The 24,813-nt window shown below is 44.0% G+C and overlaps 1 protein-coding gene across 6 annotated transcripts in view; it reads right to left on the bottom strand.

Annotated features, from left to right (window-relative positions):
• Nucleotides 1-22,120: 22,120 nt before the first annotated feature.
• TAB2 (TGF-beta activated kinase 1 (MAP3K7) binding protein 2) overlaps nt 22,121-24,813 on the bottom strand; it is a 76,662-nt gene continuing 73,969 nt past the window's right edge. For all 6 annotated transcript variants that reach the window (XM_053913506.2, XM_053913504.2, XM_053913507.2 and 3 more), the window contains one exon: nt 22,121-24,196. In XM_053913506.2, coding sequence (XP_053769481.1) covers nt 24,054-24,196 — 143 coding nt within the window. In that variant the 3' untranslated portion in view covers nt 22,121-24,053. The remainder of the gene's footprint in view (nt 24,197-24,813) is intronic.

Genomic DNA, 24,813 nt, shown 5'->3' with positions numbered 1-24,813 from the left:
GAGGCAAGGAGGAAACACAGAAAGCCCCCTAAAGAAGTGTTCCAGGAAGAAGGGACAGATGGGGCGGGGGAGGGAGAAAGCAGGAGCACAGGAAAGCACCCCTTCCCCGCTGGGCTGTGGGCTGTGGGCTGTGCGGGGGACTGACAGCCGGTCCTCCTCGGGTTTACTTGCCATTTCTCCCTAACTGACTTTATACCTACCCATTTTTACCTAGCACTTTCCAGGTAGTAGTATCTGTGAAGTGCTGGATGCATATGTTAGCTATATTTTCCCCGGTGCACATTAAAATAAGTAAGTAGTGGAAGCTATTTGTAAAGAGACAGAAAGTGAATTAGTAGTTTCCTAGAGCTCGGGGGTGGGGTTGCTGAGAGAGGAAAAGAAATGATGAGTAAAGCATATGGGGTTTCTTTTGGGGGTGATAAAAATATTCTAGATTTGATCATGGTATTGGTTGTACAACTCTGTCAATGTATTAAAAACCATTGAATCATGTACTTTAAATGGGTGAATCGTACGTCAATAAAGCTGTTACAAATGTGAAAAAGAAAAAGGAAAGAAAGGAAGCTGAATCTTCCCTGCACCTCTCAGTGGGGCAACAGCCAGGCTTTGGCAACAGCTGGCTCCCTGGTCCCTTCCAGGTGTAGCATCTCGGGGCTCTTGTCAGAACTGCACCATGGGCGAGAGGTGGGTGGGGGGCCAGCGTGTTGCATTGGGAGGGAACTGACTGTGCTCAGCTTTCTGATGTAAGTTAGCCACAGCCCGCTCTCTGGGAGTGGCAGAGGGCACAGCCTGTCCCACCCAGGCAGGGCACCTTGTCGGCAATCACCTGCGCCTGGCCACGGGTTGTGGGAGTTATGCCCCACAACAGTGTGGTCGCCACCTCAGGGCTGCAGACACAGTGTCCCAAAGCAGCTGCCCAAATCCATCATTGCTGCACCGTGGAGAAAAACCTTTGGGATCTAAAGTTGCAGCCGACCCTGGCCTCAGAGCCCTTCCACCATGAGACCATAGGGCGCTTGTAAGCCCAGGGCTGACTTGGTATCTAAGCGGATGGAGGAAAAGAAACTCGAGCCACTTGAAGCCCCTCAGACAGGGCAGGGATCCTTGGGTGACAATCATCCAGGTTGCCCAAATACAGCATTGAAAGTCCCACATCCCTAGGGAACCCTGCAGTCCTGGGCACATGGGGCAGCCAGTCCCCTGATTCCTCACAAACCCCTGAAGGCACATGGCCAGGCTGAAAGACCACTGAAAGGCTATGAGAACTGGCTTCCACCCTCCTTCAGCTCTAATATCTACAGCGACTGGAACATCTCCTGGAGAGGGGAGGGAAAGGGGTCTAGCCCCGAGCCTGGCAACCCATTTTCCAGGAACACAAAACAGCAAGAAGCCAGACTGTCGGGAACCAGGCCTTTGGCCAGGGCAGTGTGGTCACTCCGAAGTCTGGGAAGGGGTCCATAGAACAGAGCCATCTGTGGGGCCCAGTGGGCACTTGCCTTCCTCAGCTCCTACCCTCACCCTAGAGGAGGTTAACCGTCCCTCATTGTGATGGTTAATTTTCGTGTGTCAACTTGACTGGGCCTGAGGGTGCCCAAATACTTGGTAAAATATTATTCTGGGGTGTCTGTGGATAATTAACATGTGAATTGGTAGACTGAGTAAAGCAGATTGCTTTCCCCAGTGTGGCTTGAATAGCCCCCAAAAGCTGGCCCTCTCAGTTAGAGGGAGTTCTTCCTGCCTGATTGCTTTGGAATGGAGACACCAGCTCTTACTGGATGTCAAGCTGCTGGCCCTTGGACAGGAACGAAGCCGTCAGCTCTCCTGGGTCTCCAGCTTGCCGACTCATTCTGCAGATCTTGAGGCTTCCCAACCCCAGCGTTATGACACCAGTTCTGTGCAATATTTCTCTCTCTCTCTCTCTCTCTCCCCCTCTCTCTCTCTCTCATTTGTTCTGTTTCTCTGAAGAATACTACTAGGAGGTCTGTCTGGAAAAAGTCTAGCCATCATTAATATAATGAGAACGGTTTGCCCCACATCAATGTAACCTGGCAGCCAAGGAGAGTGGACTGGAATGCACACGCATGAACAATGATGACTTCACTGTACTAGTCAGTGGGGGCAGTAGACACTGTTGAGTGAGCATGTGTACTGTGTGGCCATCGCATTAAAAGTGAGCAAGTAGAGTAACGAGTCTGCATCCAATTTTGCATTAAGCTTGAACATTCCTCTGTGGAAACTATTTGGATGATTCAGAAGACTGCAGCTATGGGCAACTGGTGATTGGCAGCTTCATCATGACAACACACCCTGCTCAAGCATCACGTCTCATGCAGAGTTTTTGGTGAAACATCAAATCACCCGGGTGACTCAGGCCTCTACAGCCCAGATTTGGCGCCCTGCGACTTCTGGCTTTTCCCCAAACTAAAATCACCTTTGAAAGGAAGAGATTTCAGACCATCAATAAGATTCAGAAAAATATAATGGGGCAGCTGACGGTGATCCCAACAAAGGATTTTGCAGAGTGTTTTGAACAGTGGAAGAGGCTCTAGGAGAACTGTGTGAGGCCCCAAGGTGCCAAATTTGAAGGACACTGAGGTGTCCTTGTCCTATGTACCATGTTTCTTGTATCTCGTATCTTCTTCAATAAATAAATGTCCCTATTTTTCATAGTGCATGGTTGGATATGTTCTGGACAGTCTACAGGACTTGAGCTCTCTCCTTGCACTAACTTGCTTAACGACTTTCAAATAAAGATGTTGATTCTCAGTAATTTTGAAGGACCCAGGCAGGTGATGATTTCTGTGTTGGAGCAAGTGGGCAGTTCCGTTAGTGGCTTGTTATTGTGCAGAGGTAGAGAATTTATGAACAGCTGTGGAAGGAGACAGGCCCGCTCACCTCGCGGCGTGTTGCCTATTTGGAAATGCTATGCAGTTTACTTGTCCTGTGTGCAGCGCTAGAAATACTAGCATTCTCGAGTCAGTGTTGTTCTTTGTTGCATGTACATTCTTGGACATTTCGAGACACCAAATGCCGTGGGGAATGGGCAGTATGAAAGCTAAGGTCTTGTGTGGCCCTGATATTCTATGATTTTTACCACGCCCCCCCCCAACATTTAAAAAACATCACTAAACAACTTGCTTTGAAATGGAAAGAAGTATATACAATCTTACCTACCCAGCTACAGAAATATTTTTTCCTTCGAAACCTCACTTCAAATGTGGGTTTGAGGCATTATTTTTAAAGGGCTTCAGACACTGCCTTGGGCTTGTGGAGGATGCTAGGAGAAAAGTTTAGGTCGCAAAGCTAGGCTCACTTAGCTCCTGGAATTCTCAGAACTAATTTAGGTCTTCTGGGGGCGTTCATCTGCTTCAGCCAAACTGAGAAGGGAGCTTATCAACTATAATCCACTCCAGTCTGCTATCTTTCTCTTTTCACGTTAGAGCTGCGGTTGGAAGGGCACCGGGTGGAAGGGCATCGGTTTGAAGGGCACCCTAGGCAGTGCTCTGCTCCTCTTCCCAGCCCTTCAGGCCCAGGAGCTCATGTAAGTACCTATACTAACCATTAGGTGTCACTGTTGTACACAATATGTATCGACCTAGGCTCCAGATGGTTGACTGCGCTGTCCCAAGTTTATCAGCCCTTGACTTTTCTGCGTCATTATGGGGTTCCCACAAGCCTAACCATGCCTAGCCTGAATCCAGTAACCAGTAAACAATTGAAGATAACTATAAAATACGGGTATTGTAAAACTCACCTATACTTGCACTCGGTAATTCCAGCTCTTTGTGATGGAAGATGTTAAAGCAGTGGGTATCACTTGAGACTGGAAAGGCAAATAAAAAAACCATTTTTATGTTGTATTTTCAAATTCTGTTTTGAATATACAGACACGGAGAATATTATAACAGACACTTGAGTTGCACTTTAACAACTGCCATGTTTGCTTCAGGACTTTGTTTTAAAGGAAAAAAAAACATTGCAATAACAGTTTCTCTCTATTCCCTGCTCTCCAGAGACAATCACTGTCTTGAATTGGGTGTTTATTCCTGTATTTTTGGGTGCCATCACTATATGTATAGGTAATGAATAGTATATAGCATCATTCTGTATGTTTTCCAATTTTATGTAAATGTTGTCTTTTATGTTATATGTATTATTTTGCAAGTTGTTCTACTACCTCAGCTGTTCTTTTTCATTTTCCAGGTTTATTCATGTTGGTATAAATAGCCTGGTTTATTTATTTGAACCACTGTATTGTATTCAATTGAATCTCTATAACAATCAATTTAGAAAGTTATTTGCTGTTTCTAATTTTTTATTGTTGCAGATAAAGCTGCAAAGATAGTTTTAAAACTTTAGTTATAATTTACATACCACATATGTAGTCCACCCACTTTGTATACAGTTCAGTGAATTTCAGTAAATTTACCAAGTCATGCAACCATTACCAAATCAGGCTTCAACCATTTCTATCACATCGACAAAATTCGGTGCCCACTTATAAGGAATTCCCAGCCCAGCCAGACAACTCCCAGTCTGCCTCTGTGCAACGACTATTCTTACACAGGTCTCTATGCAACAGAGGAACAGTTTCCCTCTCTACTTCGGAGTGAAATTTCGAAGGCTATGAGCATGTACATTTTAATTCTAATGTTTTACTAAGGTTCTTAGTAAAACGTTAGAAAACGTTATTAGTAAAACATTATTGATATATTTCCTGTCTTTTTCTTTAATTTCGTTCCTTTCTTTGCCAATCTGATTTGTGTAATTCTATTGTTGTAATTTGCATTTTTCTAATTTCTGCCTTTTGGTGTCTATTCGCTTTCTGAGTGTCGTCTCCTGTGAATTATCTACTTATATCGTTTGCTCATCTTCCAGTGCATTGTCCTTCTCCTGTTGATTTGTAGTAGTCACTTACATACTGCATAGCATTGTTTTCCAGCAACTTGCTTTGGAAATATCTTCTCCCAGTCTGCGGTGTATTTAAACTCTGGGGACTTCTGCTGAACAGAAGTTGTAGATTTTCATGTAGTTAAGTAATCAACAATTCCTTAATGGTTTGCGATTTTATGTCTTATAAGAAATATTTCCTCCGCTCGGTGTCACAAGGATATTCCCTCTATAGTTTCTGTTAACAGGTTTAAAGTTGTACATTTCATTTTAGATCTTTATTGCTTTTTGTGTGTGGTAGGTACATTCTATTATTAAAGAAATAATACTCGTTATAGAAAATACAAGAGATGCAGAAAAATAACAAGAAAAAATCAACCACTTCATATTTTTGGTGTATTTCTTCTGATATGCTTTCAATATATAATTTTTGTTGTTGTTGGTTTGCAGATGTATGGTTGAAATCATTCTCCAGATATAATGAAAAATTACATTAAAAAAATTATAACGAGCACTTCCTCATCTTATTACAAACTTTGTAAACATCATCTGTTGGAACTATGTAATATTTTTCACACTGAAGAGCTACAATTTATTTAATTTTTTGAACATCATTTATTTATTGCTATTATAAACATAAATATCTTTGGCATGAAGCTTTTGCACCATTTCAGAATTTACCCAAAGTGGAATACTTTGGGTACATTGTTGTACAAGTCATGCTCCTTTAAGGCTGGTGAAGGCCTTTCTCAGGCTGCGAGTCAGTCTCACACATACTCTGCGGCTCCCGACCGTGCAAACCAACCCCGGTGCTGCCTGGCTGATGCGGGGCCCACAGGGCCTACAAAAGTGGGGCTTTGCTGACCTGCTCGGATCCCCCGCCCCAGCTCCACTGAGCCACTGTGACACCGTGCGAGTGTACAGTGTGATTACCACAGCAGGGCAAGTTAGCACCTCTGTCACCTCCCACGTTTACCTGTGTGTGTGCACGTGTGGTGAGAACACCTGAGATCTACTCTCTCAGCAACTCTCAAGGGCAGAGTCAGGTGTTGTGAATTGCTGTCACCGTGCTGTGCATCCGGTGCCCAGAATCCTTCATCTCATCGCTGGAAGCGTGCGCCCTTTGACCGACATTCTGTTTCCCCCACCCCACCCCTGGCCTTGGCCCTTCTACCACCATTCCACTCGGTTTCTGAGTTTGGCTTTTTTTAGATTCAACACGTAAATGAGATCACACAGTATTTGTCTTTCTCTGACTTACCTCACTTTGACCTGCTCCAGAATGAGTCACCTGGCTCGCCCCTGGCCAGGAAGAGCATCCTGTCTCCACCCGCAGTGAAACACTCACTGTGGGAGCTGTGTGAGCCTTCTCCTCTCTGAGGGTCCACCGTCCTTGCAGCTAATGGTGGGGAAGGGAAGGCATTGAGGACCAACTAGACAAGATGACTTAGCTAGTTAACGTTGGTCAGATGAGGTTTTGACCCCCAGAACTGACAAGACGGGCGCGTGGGTGGAGTGCCACGGTGGCAGTGGTGGGGGCGATGGGCATGCATAGTCCGGACTCTCACTAACCAAGGCCAATCTAGCTACTGACTGCCTCTGACCTTCCAACCTGTCTGCTCTAGGCCAATGCCGATCCCCTGATATAGTCCTCTTCCTCAAGGACAACCAACCCCTCGGGAGCAAGCCAGCTACCCTCAGCCCATTGTGTCCTGGGAGGGCTGGCAGTTCTTCCCCAGAAGGAGAGACATACATTCTTGCTGTGGGCTTGCCTTCCGGCCCACAGAGCTTCAGGCAGCACCACTATGGGGGCTTCCTGCATGCCTGTCCAGGGGCACCAAACCCAGCACGGCACACCACAAGGCAAGGGGATCCTCGTCACGGAGAAAGGGGCAGGGCGGGTCCTTGATCATGAGATCCGATCTGTTGGCCATCTCACATGCTGCACTGTCCAGAAGCAGCTGGCTTCGCGGAGCACGGAAATGTCCTACCTGTACATCTCCAGGGCCAGCTCAGCAGTAACGTGCAGGAAAGACGAGGCGCCTTCCTTTGGGGAGGAGTTCAGGTAGAAAGTCAGAGAAGTCTCTCTGTGGTTCTAAGTCCCCAGTAAGAGCACATGCGGCTAGGAAACAAAGGGCTGACAGAGGTGGCCCTGCTTACCTGGACCACTAAGGACCCTTCGAGCAGCGTATGTGCCTCATTCCCCCACCTTGGCCTCTTAGCCCAGAAAGGGGGTGCAGTCTGGTCAGAACGCACAGCAAGTCCCACTGAACTACAAGGCCCTGCTGTGGCAGGCTCTTGACCCCTTGTCTCCAACAGGTGAGCGGTCACCACCACCATCAGTGGGAGGAGGCAGGGCTGCTTTTTAAAAATGGGTCCAGGGAGGAATATGTGTGGAACCCTCGTGCCTCATTGTAATTGTTCATAGACGTTTGCAGCCCCTGGCCGAGAGGGCTGTGGTTGCCAAGGATGCCTGGAGACCCTCTGAGGCGAGGGCTGAGGGTGAGGGGGACTCAGAATGGGTAGTGGAGGAGGGAGAAGGGGAGTGCCATTGGTGGCCTGGAGGCCACCTGCTGGGTGGGAGCTGTAGTTTGTCCCACCAACCTCCCTCCTCAGGAAGAGGCTGATGGGAACTGTGGCGTTGCTTCCAAACCTGGTGGCTAGGGGAGATCTGGCGGGCATGGCTGGACTGGGACAGCCATGAGTGTCCTGCCCCGTGTCCTGCTGTGGGAGTGTAGTCGGCCCCATCTGAGGACTCTACGGACCCACCGCATTGGCACTGAGGGTTTCCTGCAGGCCTCGTACAACTCACAGCCAGGACACCAAGCTGGGTGCTAATTCAGACCCAGCCCACGAAGACACAGGGCTCCTCCAACTGCTCAAGTATGACTCCCCACGGCCCCAGCTGCAACTTTCTTAGATCTGTGCACAGTCTGAGATCTGTCCCCCCAATTCTTCCCTCCCCCTCCTTCTCAGGGTCAGAGCTGCCTCCTGTTCTGCAGACTGTCCCCACTTCTCCCCCACCCTCCCTCTCCCCTCCTGTCTCTTTAATTCTAGATGGTTGAATCACAGAGATGCTCTTTGGATGTTAAAGCAATTTCTAGAGGGGAGGTGGACTATAAAGAAGTTTGAAATGTCAGACTAAAAGGCAGCCTTTAAAATGAAATCAAGTTTGTTTTATGAAAATTGAGCCCATTGTTCTCATTTTTCTTTTTTTGGTCACAGATCACTGAAAAACTCACTTATGAATTGGGACGAGTTTGAAGCTTGGCATCTGGGGACTGCAGGTATAGAAGTCAGCCTGCGGGGCTGGCCTGGCTTACTGCGCACGAAATTTGTGCGCACGTTACAATAGTTTCCGTGTGTTTTTTTCCATTGGTGCTTTGTGAAGAAAAGATGGTAGGGATGGCCTTACACAAGTTTAAACGCCCAAACACAGCCAACATAGGTCAGTAAAGGTCCACGGCAGATCTTCCCACTCACCCTGTCGAGGTGGCGGTTTCACGTGCATTTTCTGTCCCATCTGGGATGGCGGTGAGAGGTGAGCGTGGGGGGTCTGGATGCTGATGCTCCCTCTGGACTGGAACCCCCAGCCCCGCGGTGTTCGTGTCCTACCAGCAGTGCTTTGGAGCCTGCGGGACCATGTTGTGCGATCTGCTGAAATCAATCAAAACTTTCATCCTCGGCTGGAATAGTTTCTTTTGAACTATGGAAATATGAACTCTGGAAGAAAATATTTCTGATTGGAAAACTGAAAGCAGCTGAAACTTTTCTCTGTAAAGTTTTTTTTTTTTTTTTTCCGGGCGAGCAATATTTTCAACTTAGAAACGTCCCTTGTAATTATGCCTCTGTGTGTATCGGTGCTTTTTTGTTTGCTTGACTTCCATTCTGTTGATTCAGCAGTCAGGCGTCCAGCCACCCTGGGCTCAGCGGGCGGCGGACGTTCTCAGGCTGTGCTTAGAAAGCAGGAAAGTGGAGCCCAAGGAAAGACGCCGCAGCGGGGCTGGTTGCTCCCCACCGCAGCGTTTCAGGTGGACAGAAATCATCTTTTTGAGATAAGCTCTCTTCCTTATTAAAGAGAACAGTTGAAGAAAAGAAACAAAAAGAGAACAGTTGGTGAGAAAGAAACAAAAATGATGTCCGACTCAGAAATCCATCCAACTTAAAGAAAATCCGAAGCCGCTAAGCACAGCCCACGTGTGAGCCGCACTCCGGCCACTGTCTAGAGCAAAGGTTACCAGCCTTTAGGGTGCGGTCCCCCCAAACCTGTTTGCTTGCCCCTTCCGCTTCCCACCGCTCCTCAACAGCTTCACAACTCCTCGACACAAGTCAGTTCTGAAGTGACGAGAGGCTAATTTTTTGTGCATTTAGCGACACCCCTTGACTAAAGAGCTTCTTTACTGTCTGTACCAGAAAAGCAGAAGTCAGAAAAGTGTTGTTTGCTCACGTTTAGAAATTTATTCTTTTGCATTTGAGCATCGGAATCTGAAATCAAGATACTGAATGGCCAGGCCACTCTCAAAGCCATCAGGCAGCGTACGGAGAAGGAAAACGTCGAGGTGGGTGGTGTGACCATCCAGGGCCAGGAGAGACCCCAGGGGACCGTCGAACGCGGGCTGCTGCTGGGTCTTCCTCACCGTTGTGTCCCCAGGATCCAGAGGAGCACTTGGCACATACGACTGCATCTTTTTTTTTTTTTTTTAATGAATCACAAAGAGATCTCTAAATGCAGGTGTGACTCCAGACAGGAGAAACATCTGAGTTGTTGGGGATTTGTCAGGCCGCAGAAGATGCTGCATGATGACTGTAACCACAGATATTTATATCATACACAAGAGAATTGCTAGAATTAAACATGAAGTTTAACAAAAAGGCACTCAAAACTGGGAAAACGAAAGATAGGTAACTCTCCTGAGGACATCTGTTTATAGGCCAGAATTCAAGGTTTGAGAAGGTCAGAGGCAGTGCCCACGGTGTCCACTCCTGACGCTGGGGACCCTTTATGGGACATCAGACAGTGGCTGTGTGGAGATGTGAGTGCCACCAGAACAGGGCAGCTCCTCCTTCCTAAGAAAGAGCGATGCTTTGGAAGGACCAGAAGAACCGAAGTGCTATGGTAGTGCTGGTCTTGGTAGACACCTGGCCAGCTCACCTGGCCACTTCACAGTGTGCCAACGCGCACCCATCCCACGACGTGCTCCCTAGAAGAAAAAGATGCTCCTCAATGCAGGGTGGCCTCATCCAGTTACCCTTCTTGGCATTCATTCAGTAGGGTTATGGTTGGGGAAGAACACTGACCAGATATGTTGGTCCCTGGATATAACATTGCAGAGGAATTGGGGTACAGGATCTGGCCTAAGTAAGGCCTGCTCGAGCGTGGTTTGGCAGGGTAATAACATGGGTGGAATAATTTATAGTTTTAATTTGAACCTTTCCCCTAAAATGTCATATGGTGTGCTTGAGTGTGCTATTGTTATGTTAGAGAATTACATGCTTATGATTTTGTAATAAAAAGGGGCATTATTTGTGCCAGACCATGTATATACTACTAATATGAAATTGTAAATAAAAACACAGGTTAGCAATAGTACAGATAATGGAATTTCTCAGATGGAATGATGTCTATTGTTGGGAACCGCCTTGCCTGGTTTCAGAATCTGTAATTTCCCATGGCTAAGGCTGAGTAAAAAGACCTTTGGACCATAAGCCACTAAGGAGACAAAGCTTAATCTCCCGGAAGGGGCGCCACCTCTGCTCCACTTTACTTCACCCTGCTTGGCCCCAGGTGGATGACTGGTTAGACAATGACGGGTAAGATTCCTCAAGGGAGGTGTAACAGGATGCAGCCGGGGGGCAGGGGATGGGGATTTGTAATGGGGTCCAGAACTCAGGGTGTCCAGGAAATATTAGAAAAAATATATATATAGGATGTCCTCACCCTCACAAGTCTGAGCTGGGGGATGGGATGCATGGAGCAGGACCATTGAGAGTTGTTTTGAATAGCAACAGCTTTGCAGATAACCTCTAGAATCGTCGTTTAACACATCTATAACCTTTAACTGGTTTCATAGATATGTTAAACAGCTGTGGCCATGCTTTGAGCCAGGGAGATGGGAGTGATTTCAACCCAAGAGGTAACTGGGAGGCAACTCCCCCTGGTTACATCGCCTGCGTGAGAGGTTGGAGAAGATTGGCTCCACACCATGGGGCCACACCTGCCTGGACTTACTATGGCAGCCCAGTAAATCTGGAAGACTATGGGAATGCTGGCAGGTGTAACTGATTGTGGGAGGAGTCGGAAATGGGCTGCAGAGGTACTGGGATTTAAACCCAGGTGTAGCAGCCATGCTGGGGTTTTTTTGGGACCATGCAGCTTTAGGGTACACTCTTTTTGCCAGGTGGCTTAGGAAGCAGGAGAGACTTTGCCTGGAAGAAAAGGGGAGAAAGGACTCTTGCTGGTGGGCCATGAGAAGGTGTTGCATGGTTTTGGATTAACTGGAGATCATGGTGGCGACACAGATGATGGGGCCGGAACTGAGGCACTGCCTGAGCCACGGACTTCCACTTCTGTTCCTGAGATACGTTACCCCGGACTGGGCAAAGGGGAGAAGGAAGAACTGTGCATTTGTGGGTATTCTAAAGGACTTTAGTATTTTTAATGAAGACATTAAGTCATTACTCTAAGTCTGCACAAGTTTTAAAATAAATAATCCCTTTCCTATTCATCAATCTCTGTCATTGAGAGATGTCTTTCCCTGGCAGCAGGCAAGGAAAACCTAGTACAGGGTGGGGAGGGTCCCCGGAGCACAAGGGTGGGTCCTTTTGGTAATAGTATATCATTCACAACCCCCCTGCCCCCTCTGTTCTGTAACAGACGGACGACCTAAGACAGGCACGGTCGTGAAGGCCCTCAGGGAAGGACTTGGGGGGGCTATAGAAAAAGGGGGTGATGGACTCTCACCCCTTGGCTTTGACATAACCCGAGTCCTCATTTTGTCTATGAGAAGTCTCCTAATCTCTTGGCTGCCTTACTTCCCCTGACTGACTTAAGCCTGAAACAATGCCTGAGGGTGGTGCAGACCTGGGCAGGAATGGCCAGTCCCCTGGGGCAATCAGGCCTAAGAAAGAATGCATAAAATCCTGTGAAACCTGCTTTGCTAAGAATGTCCTCAATTTTCTGATAAGGGTCAAAGCATGCAATGAGTTTCTCTCCTGAAGTTTTATGGCCCTTTCCCACCTGACTCAGAATAAGCCCTCACAGTTCTTTTAATGTTATTTATTTTTTGATCCTTACTGCCTGACAATGATTGATGAGCTTTACCTGTATTCCTGTGCAAATTGAACCCAATAAAAGCCCATTGAGGAACAGGCTCCTGGCCCTTGTCCTTTGAGAGATCGGCCACCTTTCCTCCCCAAGCAGATCATGTCTTGGTAGATTTATTTTCTTCCACGATGGCCAGGGGGCTCTGCTGGGCAAAGCTCCCCCACAGTCTATGAGTATTTAGCTTTAGATAAGAGAAGTTTAACTTTATTCCTGATCATTACTAAGGATCTAGTTGGTAACTTGCTTTCTTTCTGCTTTTCTCTTCATTTACCTTGTTAATGATAGTTTGTTCATTAGGGTGGGAATGTGTATCAAATCATATCAGATGTCTCCTCCCTTAAACCTTCTTGTAAAACAAATTTATTATTTAATTTATATAAATACACTCATAAATTGCATCATTTTTATGTCAAATGCATCCATTTTAAAATGAGTTTTGACAAATGGATATGCCTACATAACCTGCCACAATCAAGATGTAATATATGCATCTCCCGAAAAAGTTCCCTTGCGCTGTTTTTAGTGAATCCTATTCCACCACTCTCTGCTTTCTGCCACTATCGATTCGTTTTTTCCTGTCAACAATTTCATGTAAACGAAACCGTAGAGCAGGCACTCCTGTATCTGGTTCTTTCACCTGGCACAATGCATTTGAGATTCGTCTATATTGTTGTATTGGTTACATTAAAATGCTGAATAGTACTCGAGTGTGTAGACAGACTGCAACCTGCCCCTTCACCCACTGATGGATGGTCAGGTTGTCCCAGTTTTTGGCTACTTCGAATACAGCTGCTTTCACGTCATGTTCAAATCTTCATGTAGACTTACATTTTCATTTCCCTTGAATTGTTTTCATGGATTAAATTTGCCTGTCAAATCAAGTACACCCCTCATCACCCCCCACAAAATTACCTACCTGCTTATCTTCCTGATGTGTATTCACTTTTTAGCCAAGTAAGTTACCTGTGCATCTCTGAAGACCCACCGCGGCTCCTTGTGTTCTGCCTTCAGGATATCTTCCCACACCTATCAGTTCTCACCATCTGAGTCCCAGAGCCAATGCCTCCCTTTCCTAAAGCGTCCGTGACTCAACCAGTGGAAGGCATCTCTTCCTTCACTGAACCTTGTATCTCTGTACAGCACTTGCCTTATGTTATAATTTCCATTGACTGTCATTATTTATGGTAGATATGTTCTATAAAGTCTCCACAGACACTGAATTGGCAAATACTAAACTATTACTCCTAGGGAAATACAGGGTCAGCTTCCCACGACCCTCTGGTCATATTTTCATTAACCAATCATTGTATGACCTTGTTTTTCTATGTGTTTCTGTGTAAACACACCTTGTTTAATATATATTGTTGACTCACTAACACTTGGAACTCACAGGCAACGCTGTGCCTCACGCCCAGATGAAGCTTCTCTCACACACCCACTTTCTCTGAAGGCACATCCCAGGATCCTTGGACTTCAGCATGCTAGACAGCCCTTCAGCACTATGCCTGGGGTCATTTTAAAAAGCCAAATCACCAAAAGCACAGAGATGCAAAAAAGAATGTGGCATTATACAGACCATAAAGGGCACTTGTATACAGGAGCTGAAACAAGAAGGCAGAGTGTCGCTGGCCTCTTTGACCTCAGTGGGCACGTAAGCGTCAGGGGGATCAAGGTTTTCACCATTCTAGGCACGTCAGTGCAGGACCACAGTGAGGACGCAAACCCACAAACCCTGGAATCCGAGAACAATGCGGCTGCTGGTACGTGTGCACCGTTTTCCCCTCTGTAAGCTCTCCAAGGTGGTCGCTGTTTCTCCCATGTTGTCTAACACACTACCCGGCCTCTGGGAGGCAGTGATACTGAGAAGCATTTGGGGGGAGATGACAGGAAAATAAAGTTACACTAGATTGCCACACTGTAGCTTAAAAGGAGTTGTGCGCCTATCGTGTGCCAGCCCCGTGCTGGGAGCAGGACGAGCAGCGGTGAACAAACCGAGGGACCCTGTCCTCTCACACAATACGGCTAGGAAGACGGGCAAAAGGCGGCAGAAGCAGAATGTGAAAGGCAGATAATTTGAGAGACTGAGAGGTGATAACATATGTAAGCTACCTTGGAATAAATAGAAATGAAAATCAATTTGCAGCCGCCAGGAGAGGCTGCAGGCAGCGCATTGCAGTGGTTAAAAGCATGTTGTAGTGGAGTCGCGCTGCTCTCCATCTTGAGTTCTGCCGTGGGTCCCACGAGCTGTGTCACCTTTGGTGAGTCCCTTAACCTCTCTTTGCCCCCATCCCTCTTCTGAACAACGGGGAGGTCACGCTATCTCCCTCAGGGTTGTTAGGAGGATTATGTGGGAATATTTGTAAAGCATTTAGAACAGTGCCTAGTACAGTAATAAGCATGTTTTAATCATATTTTAAAAGATTATATATAAAATCTTTTCAGATCAATTTGATTATCTTTGAGAGAAAGAGGTAAGTGGAATAAGAGGTAGCTCCTTCTGCTTGGCATTGTCATTGCTGGGCCAGGGAATGCCGTCTTACCCACGTGGGTGAGCAGCCTCGTGTGCGGATGCGCTGTGTAGAGATGGCCTGACACTGCAGGCCCGAATCCTCACGGCCATTATGCTCAGTTTCTTGGTTAGTGGCATAGAGACCTCCTGAGAAACTGCTCAGATATGTAGAGGATTAACTTAGAATGGACTGTTAACAATAAAAAAAGAAATTAAAGTTTAAATAATGTACATTAGAAAAAATGATTCTATAAAAATAGCATGAAGTCCACAGCCATGAATTAAAATCACTGGTGGATTAAAAAAAAAACAAAACACAAAAAAGTAGAAACCAGAGGGAATGATGGGATTGCACAACTCGAAGGTCAGCTGTGATGAACGACGCCACAGTGGGAAGCTTCCAATATGACCCTAACACATAATCAAAAGCATACGGCATACAAGAGCCAGAAAACAAGCATTCAGCCCATTTTCTGAATGAATCAGGAGGCCAAAGGTCCAATGTCCAATCATAATTCATAAAATGTGGTAGAGGAAGCTGGCCCCTGAGGGAAATAGATTGTATGAAGAAAGACTGAAGATACTTATTCTATCTTGAGAAGAGAAAGCTGAAGTGTCACTTACTTGCTTTGAGAATGACAGGGGATTTTCCCCGTCAGTATCACGCCTATAAAAAACTGATAATTGGGTCAAAATTCTATGAAAATGAAAGCCCAGCCCTGGCTGGTGTGGCTCAGTGGATTGAGCACTGGCCTGTGAACCAAAGGGTGGCCAGTTAGATTCCCAGTTAGGGCACATGCCTGGGTTGTGGGCCAGGACCCCAGTAGGAGGTGCACAAGAGGCAACCACACATTGTTTCTCTGCCTCCCTTCCTTCTCCTCTTTATAAAAATAGATAAAATCTAAAAAAGAAAAAACAAACAGAAAACAAAACCCTTATACAAATCTAAGGGGGGGTGTGTCTCAAGATTTTTTCCCCCTTTAACTCACATATTTATTTGACACTGAAAATAATAGCTTTCATTCCAAGTAATATTATGTGACGTTTTGAGAGTATGGAGCTGGTCATTTGGTTACATAATTATCATTGTTTTTTAAATTTTTATTTTTTAAAGTATATTTTATTGATTACACTATTACAGTTTTCCCAATCGCCCCCTTTACTCCCCTCCACCCTGCACACCCCCAAACCCTCCAGCATTCACCCCCTTAGTTCATATCCATGGGTTGTACATATAAGTTCTTTGAGTTCTGTTTCCTACCATTTTTTATATCTCCCTGTCTATTTTATGCCTATCAATTATGCTGCTTCCTCCCTGTACCTTTCTCCCCCTATTACTCCCTTCCCCCTCCCCACTAAACTCCCTCCTTGTGATGTCCATTTCTCTGATTCTGTTCCTGTTCTAGTTGTTTACTTAGTTTTTGTTTTCATTGTTTTTCTTTTCTTTTAGGTTCATTTGTTGATAATTGTGAGTTTGTTGTCATTTTACTGTTCGTGGTTTTGATCATCTTCTTTTGCTTAGATAAGCTCCTTTAACATTTCATATAAGGTCTTAGTGATGATGAACTCCTTTAACTTGACCTTATCTGGGAAGCACTTTATCTGCCCTTCCATTCTAAGTGATAGCTTTGCTGGGTAGAATAATCTTGCATGTAGGTCCTTGCTTTTCATGACTTGGAACACTTCTTTCCAGCCCCTTCTTGCCTGTAAGGTTTCTTTTGAGAAATCAGCTGATGGTCTTATGGAAATTCCTTTGTAGGTTACTATGTCTTTTTCTCTTGCTGCTTTTACGATTCTCTCCATAAGGGTAATGTAATTATGATGTGCCTTGGTGTGTGCTTCCTTGGGTCCAGCTTCCTTGTGACTCTCTGAGCTTCCTGGACTTCCTAGAAGTCTATTCCCTTTGCCAGATTGGGGAAGTTCTCCTTCATTATTTTTTCAAATAAGTTTTCAATTTCTCACTCTTCCTCTTCTCCTTCTGGTACCTCTGTGATTCAGATGTTGGAACATTTAAGGTTGTCCCAGAGATTCCTAAGCCTCTCCTCATTTTTTTGAATTCTGTTTCTTCATTCTGTTCTGGTTGAATGTTTCTTTCTTCTTTCAGGCCCAAACCATTGATTTGAGTCCCAGTTTCCTGCCCATCACTGTTGGTTCCCTGTACATTTTCCTTTATTTCACTTAGCAGCCTTCATTTTTTCATCCAATTTGCGACCATACTCCACCAATTCTGTGAGCATCCTGATTACCAGTGTTTTGAACTGTGTATCTGATAGGTTGTCTATGTCTTCATTGCTTAGTTGCATTTTTTCTGTTCTGTTGATCTATTCTGAAACTTTGATCTGTTCTTTCATTTGGGCCTTGTTTTTTTGGTCTTGGCGCACCTGTTACGTAGTAAGGGGTGGAGCCTTAGGTGTTCACCAGGGAGGGGCAGCTACGTCATTGCGTTGTGGCTCTGTCTGTGGGGAAGGGGTCCGAGAGGGAATAGTGCCACTTGCTCTGCTCTCTGCTGGCTCTCAGTCACTTCCCTGCTACCCACAAGTAAATTGGGCCCCTCTGGTGCTGATTTCCAGGTAAGTGAGCTTGTGCACGCTCTAGGCCCCTGTGGGTGTCTCCAACGAACTCTCCTGTGAGGCTGGGAGTTTCTCCTGCTGCCGCCTCAACCCCCACAGGTGTTTTCAGTCAGAGGTTTGAGGCTTTATTTCCCCACGCAGGAGCCCTGGGTTGCGTGGTCTGTCTTGCTCCCCAGTTTTTTCTCCTGGTTTATCTGAGTGTGAATGTGGGACCACCTGGTCCCCTCTGGCCTGGCTGCCCTACTGGTCTAGATGAATGTTTATCTCCTACTGGTCTGGATGAATGTTTCTCTCCTTGGTTGTTGGACTTCCATACGGTTAGATTTTCTGGCAGTTCTGGTTGTTTTCTGTTTTTAAATTTGTTGTTGTCCTTCTTTTGGTTGTTTGAGGAGGCACAGTGTGTTTATGTATGCCTCCATCTTGGCCAGAAGTCAAGATTTCTGTGCTGTAGCAAATATAGATGCTAAGCACATGAGTTCAGAGGAAAAAAATGGCAGTTTAAGGTTTTCAATGAGTCCTGCTTATTCTTGATTTCACTTGTCTTAGAATGTGGGGGCCATTTGTTTCATATAATGTGAAGCCATTGCATTTAACTGTGGCATCTTAACTCATAAAACAGTAGAAAAGAAAGTTTGTGGTTAATAAGGAGAATACAGATGGCAAATTTTAAAAACTGCTGTTTTTGTCATTTGATAGTAAATATAATTATGCTTTGGGAAACTTCACAATCTTAGCAGAAATCACCTATTACCATTCACCAGAATGAAATCGCTTCTCAGTCAGTAGCTTAGCAGTTTGGTTGCCTGGGTTAGTAAACGAGTGTTCTTAGAGGTGTGGTCTGTCCTATTATGAAAAGAATCTGGCACTTCAGCAAAGGGTTTGTGAAATCATTGTTAAAACCCCAAGAGGTAACGATGAAGACTTCAAGCCAAAAATTACAATGTATGCTTGTCTCACAGCAGCCGCCATACAGTGACGGGGTTGCCTGTAGCCAAGCCACAGGTATACAAACAGTCCCTGCTTCCTATTACTTCCTTTTGTCGGAAGCCTATCTTTTCACATCTTTCATGGGAAAGGGAAGGAGAGGGTTATTACATACTTTGCATTCAATTCTATTCCTTTTTTCCTCTTTTCTTGATCAATTTGCTTGGAAAAATACTCCCCATCCCTCTCTGCTTTAATTTTGAGGGGGGGGGGAAGATCCTTTTTGTTTAAGAACAAGAAGCCACTCAAACTATGTACACAAGAAAAGGCAAAATTTAAGCTTTGAAGTAAAATCGGATGTTAACAGAATTAGGAACCTCAATTTCAAATGCCAATTTCTGAACTTTCTGGAATATCTATGAAGGTCTGTACGTTTCCACCCTCTTCCGGAACCCCACAGAAGACAACAGTGACATTCTCAGCTCACTGTTACAGTTGCATATCCCAATAGTCCTGTACCTTATTTCCGTATTTCAGATGCAAAGTATTTCCATTAATAAGTGGGTTGGCCTGGAAACCTATTTTAGTATTGGTTCTATGGGGAAATATATACCAAGTTCAAAATGGGTGTACCCACTGATTAACTTGGCCCTCACCACTTATTGACCTCTTACTATGCCTAAGGGTACTGTGCGGGACACGAAGGGGTGTGTCATAACACCCACGTCAGTATATAAATGGGGAGGTGAAAGTAGCAATGAATGCCAAGTGGGCAGAAAATACAGCAAGTGCTGCGAGGTGCAGTTTGGAAAGGTCCCATAATCTTGCCCCCTGGCCTGATCCTTGAAGGTTAAACTTGAGTAGAGAGAGGGGAAAGGGGATGGACACAAGTATATTAATGGGAATGTGAGAGATTAAGGGAAGTGATTAGGCTAATTTAGTGTAAGAATATTCTGTTGGGAAACAACAAACCACCCCGGAGAGGTAGGTAAGGATCAGACTATAGTCTTACAAGTAAGCCAGGCAACAGTGGGGAAACAACAGAGAGTCCTGAACAGGAGAATGTGGACTTAACTGGCGTTACCTCTTTATTCTAGCTGCAGGGTACTGAGGTATGCGCCAGCTGGAGGGAGGCAAACCAGTTAGATCAGGGTGTGAAAAGGCACTACGCCTACTGAGAATGGATGAGTGGGCTCACAGGTGGGAGTGAAAGTCCTTTGGAAGCAGTTCCGTAGTGAAGATGCTGCGGTATTTCTTCACTGTGCAATGAGGACCAATGAGCATTTCTGGAATGCAGCATCAGTACGTCGAATTGGTTCTGTATGAGGATGCGGTCAGAGGAAGAATGTATTCCTGCCCTCAGAAAAGGAAGAAAAAGGAGGTAAAGAACATCTAGAGAGAGAGAGGCTAGAATGAAGTGTATCTTGGGTCAATTTTAGGCTTAAAACAAATATGCAGTTGTGCAAACATTGCAGTTTAAGTCCTTTGAAGAAAGTGTTTATTTTCCTGGAGAAATAATTTGCTATGCTTCATCATAAAAAATACATTCTTTAGGTAGCTGGACACGTAACAGAAGTATGAACACACCTGATCTTTAGGTCAGCATCATTTTGCCTTTGCAAAGCAAGCAACCTTTTGATAAGGTAAAGAATTCAATTATAGTAACTGAAATATTAAATTCTGATCCCTTGAGATATCCCTAGACCAATTCAGAGAAATAGCAAACTTACCATTTTGTTCATTAATACTGTTGAGAAAATGCCTGAAAACCCCTTTATGCAAGAACATGACCTACTGTTTTAAGATAATCCAGTCCTCGTGAGAGAAGGGGTTGGCTCAGGTAGCTTACATTAGTCCCCTAACACCCCATGAAGTGGGTTTAACATGCAGAGAAAGACAAGAAAGTATCCCAGGGTTACAGAGTAAATCTGGAGAAATACCAGAATTGAACCCCAACTGTCCTCTCAAGATCTGTGAGGTCCATCTGGGGAGCAATGTGCCACATAACCTTTCCAAGCAACTAGGTACATCAATAAGCTATTATACTAGAACATGGCAATTCTATTTTTGAACCAGTAACATAGGGTGGAATTTACAGTTACAAATACAATGCATTACACCAAGCATGTTTAAATCCTCACCTGAGGACGTTCTTTGTTTTCACTGCTTTTAGAGAGGGAGGGAGAGGAACATCCATGGGCTGCCTCCCACACATACACGGCCCTGGACCCTGTGCGCCAAGGCTGGGGGCGGCACATGCCCAGATGGAGGGTGGAACCCAGGTGTGTTCCCTGACTGGGAATTGAACCTGCAACCTCTTAGTCACCAGACAGTGCTCTATCCAACTGAGCCACACCAGCCAGGGCCCAAGTATTTTTTGATTAACTACACTCTGTCAGGAAAAGGAAATCCAAAGAGCTTGCTACATACTGAGGGGGAAAACCCATCTCAACAAATATAAAGCTACAAAATTGTGTTTTCTTTAGAAAATGCCCTTTTCTCTCAGTTGCCTAATTATATTTTCAGATGGAAGCAATGAAAATTAAAATGTAGCTCTGAGCCATTTTATCTTCAAGTGAAATGGATATAATTGTAGCTTCTGAAAACTGGAGCCCAAAATAAGTCCACTTGTCATAGAGAAATGCAGGCATTTTGTAATATATGGGAAACTACACTGATACCCAGCATGCAGATCTTAAATCTGGAATGGCCTTCCGTGCCACTGCAGATTTAGTATTTTCTGAGGTAATACAGTCCACTTCAATTACTCATGGACTGAATATTCTGTCTTAACTGTTCATTTCTTAAACCTATCATTACTCACTAGAATTTCCCATCAACGTTAAATTAGGGAGGAGAAAACTTTGAAATGTCAGTTAGCTTTGCTATTTATAAATGCTTTGATTAAAATGTGAGTTTAAAGTTTAGGACTGACTATGGTTTTCTGCATAGAAAACCATGGTTTTATTTCTCCAGTATAAAGTCTATTAATATAATTAGACTGTAGATGGGTCCAGATTATTTTAAAAAATGAAAATCTTAAAAGAAAAATAAATTTTCATTTTCTTCCACAAAAATTTGCAATGTAACATGCATCTTCGCATAATGTATTAGTTATGAGAGTAGATACTAGTCAACGTTTTGTTAACATAAAGCTTTTCCTGAGAAATCCAGTTTACATGAACTGCTTGCTAACTATCTACCTTCCCTTAAATTACAGAGAATGTTAGCACCCAAAGAAAGGGATGAGAAACACAAGTTCATTTTCCCATTTGAAGTTTTTAGTACATGTAATTATATTTTAGTGCAATAATTCCTTAAAGGTGGTCTCCAGTCCATCAACATGTCCAGGCCTCATATTTCCCAGTAAAGAATGTTTCTGTCCCACTAGGTTTAAAAGACCAGTTAAGGCAAGGCAGGGCTTTCTACAGTTATGTCAGCGAGATCAGTTAGTGCTACTTTGCTCTTTTCAAGCTCAGAAAGACCAATTCATAATTTTTTGAAAACGCCATATAAAGGTTCTCTTCAAGAGAAATACCACATCCTCAGCACCTATACATTATACAAACGCAAATATTAACTAAATGACTACACCCAGGCTAAATGACCCAAGAAATCATGTTTTCAGCCATGGGGTAAACTTTAAAAGCCCTAAAACAAAGGAAAGGAAAAGCTATAACAAATTATGAAAAAAGAAGGTATATTCATTTTTCTTGCTCAGCTGAAACATGGTTTCTTTCATCAGTTCAAAAGCCTGGGGAAATTAATAAAGACAACCCAAGAAATGCAGCTGAATGCCATGATGTCATGAGAAGACTCTAGAGAATGAGTTTTCTCTGGTTTCAATTAACTATAGATTATCTCCTGCCCCACAAACCTTAAAAACAAGTCACAAAATCCACATTAGAATATAAGTTTTTTAATTTTTATAAATAACTTATCTGTTACAAAGATAGTTTACCCAGCTAAATCACAAAACCATCAACTCAAGATATCCAAATTACGTTTTATTAATAAAACAAGTAAAAACTGATTTATCAATCTTCACATAGAACTGCAGATGAAGCTGAAAAACAAGGCCTACTTTTAAAGCAAAATGTACCAAATGTAAGGGCTTTGGGTCTACTGTCTAATTAACTAGGATTGTCATATTCCTTCCCATATACATAACGCAAAGCTTGGAAGTCGAGGCTTTGACATTCATATAGATCACTTGTAATAATCCTGTTTATTTAAAAATATCCATTTGCAAACATTTACAGTGGGTGACAGTCTACATTACCTTCTATCTTTTGCTACATTTCAGCACTTCTGTTAGCCCCATTCTAAGCACTGATATATAATTTCATAATTCTGTCTTTTTAAAAGCATACTGTTACTTTTTCTTGATTTTATTTAGTTATATACATTCCTGATCATCTGAATATTTATTTTCCTTATAAAAATATATCATCAAAATAAAGAGATGCTTGAGGTTGCTTCAGTGTTCAAGTTTGCTTGTTTTTCTTTTTTCCAGCTTTTCTTCAGTTGTCCTAAATATGACTAGCCTTGTTTTATAAATATACACGATACTGCCACCAGGTCAGGTTTAGAAATGAACTGCCCCAACAATAAAGCATTTAAACTTCTCTCTCTCTCCACAAAAAAAAAAAAAAGTGGGGGGGGGGGGCTGTAGGTACTGCTGCTGTTGCTGGTTTTGAAACTGTACTTTCCCAATAGTAATCCCTTGTGAAAGTTCTGTGGGTCACCAGGCAGATGAGGAAGTTTAACCTTGTTGCTCTGTCAGTGGGTTAGAAACCTTTTGTTTTACACTTCCCTGGGAAGATAAAACACTGTGCTGTGTCACCCACTGCTACAGGCAGGGCATACATAGTGTGACCTACAGACAGAAGTCTCGTAATTACATTTCCTGCAGTTCACTGCGCAGCGTTGGGATGTCTTCACGGAGTGTCGGCACTCATGAGCGCGAAGTACAGAATAAGTAGAGGAAAGTTATTTTGTGCATAGTTTCATTTCATTAATGCTTTTTTATTTTAAGGCATTGCTTCTTTCGGGTAAGGCTTAAAAAGGGACATGATCGTGCTTAATCACTAAAAGGAAACAAGAAAATCAGTTAACAAAAGACTATTACACTATACATATAGAAATATAAGAAAATAATAAAGGAGAAGAGAAATCGCTTAAAGCAGACTTGAGAGACCTGTACAGTAGGAAAAGCTCTGGGATACTTCACTGCGTGTTTGTACAGACAATGCATGCTGCTTCCTTTTCATCTTTAGACCTAGATGCTGGCTTCAGAGTGGAGACGTTTTCAGGGAAGACAAAGACAAGGCCAAGAGTACCACAGATTTGTGAAGTTCTTCCCCTATCCATTGGCACTATGCGGCAGCAAAGTTTTTAAATAGTAAAACCTTGTTCCTTTTCTTCATGTTTGTAGTGTTTCACTGAAAGCTTTAAAAAAAAAAAAAAGCCATCATTTTATTCCTTCCTCCTGTCAAAATTCAGTAGTGACATGAGGGGAAAAGGTGTGGGAACACCTAGGCATTAACACATTGAGAATTATCTGTGATGGGCTACTGGTAACACTGAACGTGGTCAGGCAGCGGGCAACCGAGTCTTTCAGCAGATTACCTTTCATGTGATGGATTTCAACTGCCCATGACATTAGACTGAGGTATTATTAGCTCCGTGGGTTGACATTTAACATTAGCACACCACCATCTTGTCACACCTTCCATTTGACAAAATCCTATGTAGCAGTGAAACTTTTCCCCTGATGACAGACTGGTTTCTTGAACTTCAGATATAGTTCTGGAGAAGATATAGGCCTCCTGGCTCAGAAATGCCTTGGCATCTCACACTGTTCACAGCGGATTAAGGCGGGATGGTTCAAGAAAGTACAGGCAGTACAATTCCACTGAGCCCCCTCATCATCTTCTGTATCTTGAGTCTTTGGTGTTTTGATGGTGGACCTCTGATCTGTAAGGAAGCAAAAGGATTACTTCAGAAGCAAAAATCACGCAGTCATGAACTACTGGCAGCCTCCACCACTACTTGCACTGCATAGCGCTAAGCCAGTTGTTAACCAAATGGAGCATCTAACCGAAACCCACACACACGCCTGGTCCTCACCGCTTCCTTCAAGCCGGCACTTCTCCGCTGGGGAGTACAAACATGGACGTGATGCAGTCATCTCAATACCTTCTTAAAGGAGAAAAGAACATCGTTTCCCCAATTTATAGCAGGAGAAAAGGGGAAGCAATCCATATGGTGACTGAGAGCAAAGATTCCCATGGCGTCACCTAAGATTGTGAAAAGGTTTCCCAATACAATATTGACAGTGAATTTATGTCTCACTAAACTTAGAGTTTCATGTCCCAGAAAAGTAGTATTTATAGTTCTGTTTTCTACCAGGAATTAACATTTTTGTTAAATGTTTTTTATCTGCTGAAAATGTAAGCCTTGAACACAAATAAAAGATGAACTAATTTCTATAATCTTATTTAACTATTTATCAATAGACCCTGGAGAAGTTAATCAGAGTAAACATTTTACCGTATTTATTTTTCACTTTTAACAGTAGAAAGAACACCAGA

This window comes from Desmodus rotundus, chromosome 11 (assembly GCF_022682495.2).
Source record: "Desmodus rotundus isolate HL8 chromosome 11, HLdesRot8A.1, whole genome shotgun sequence".
In the NCBI taxonomy this organism is placed as follows: domain Eukaryota; kingdom Metazoa; phylum Chordata; class Mammalia; order Chiroptera; family Phyllostomidae; genus Desmodus; species Desmodus rotundus.
This window is presented reverse-complemented; position numbering and strand designations above follow the sequence as displayed.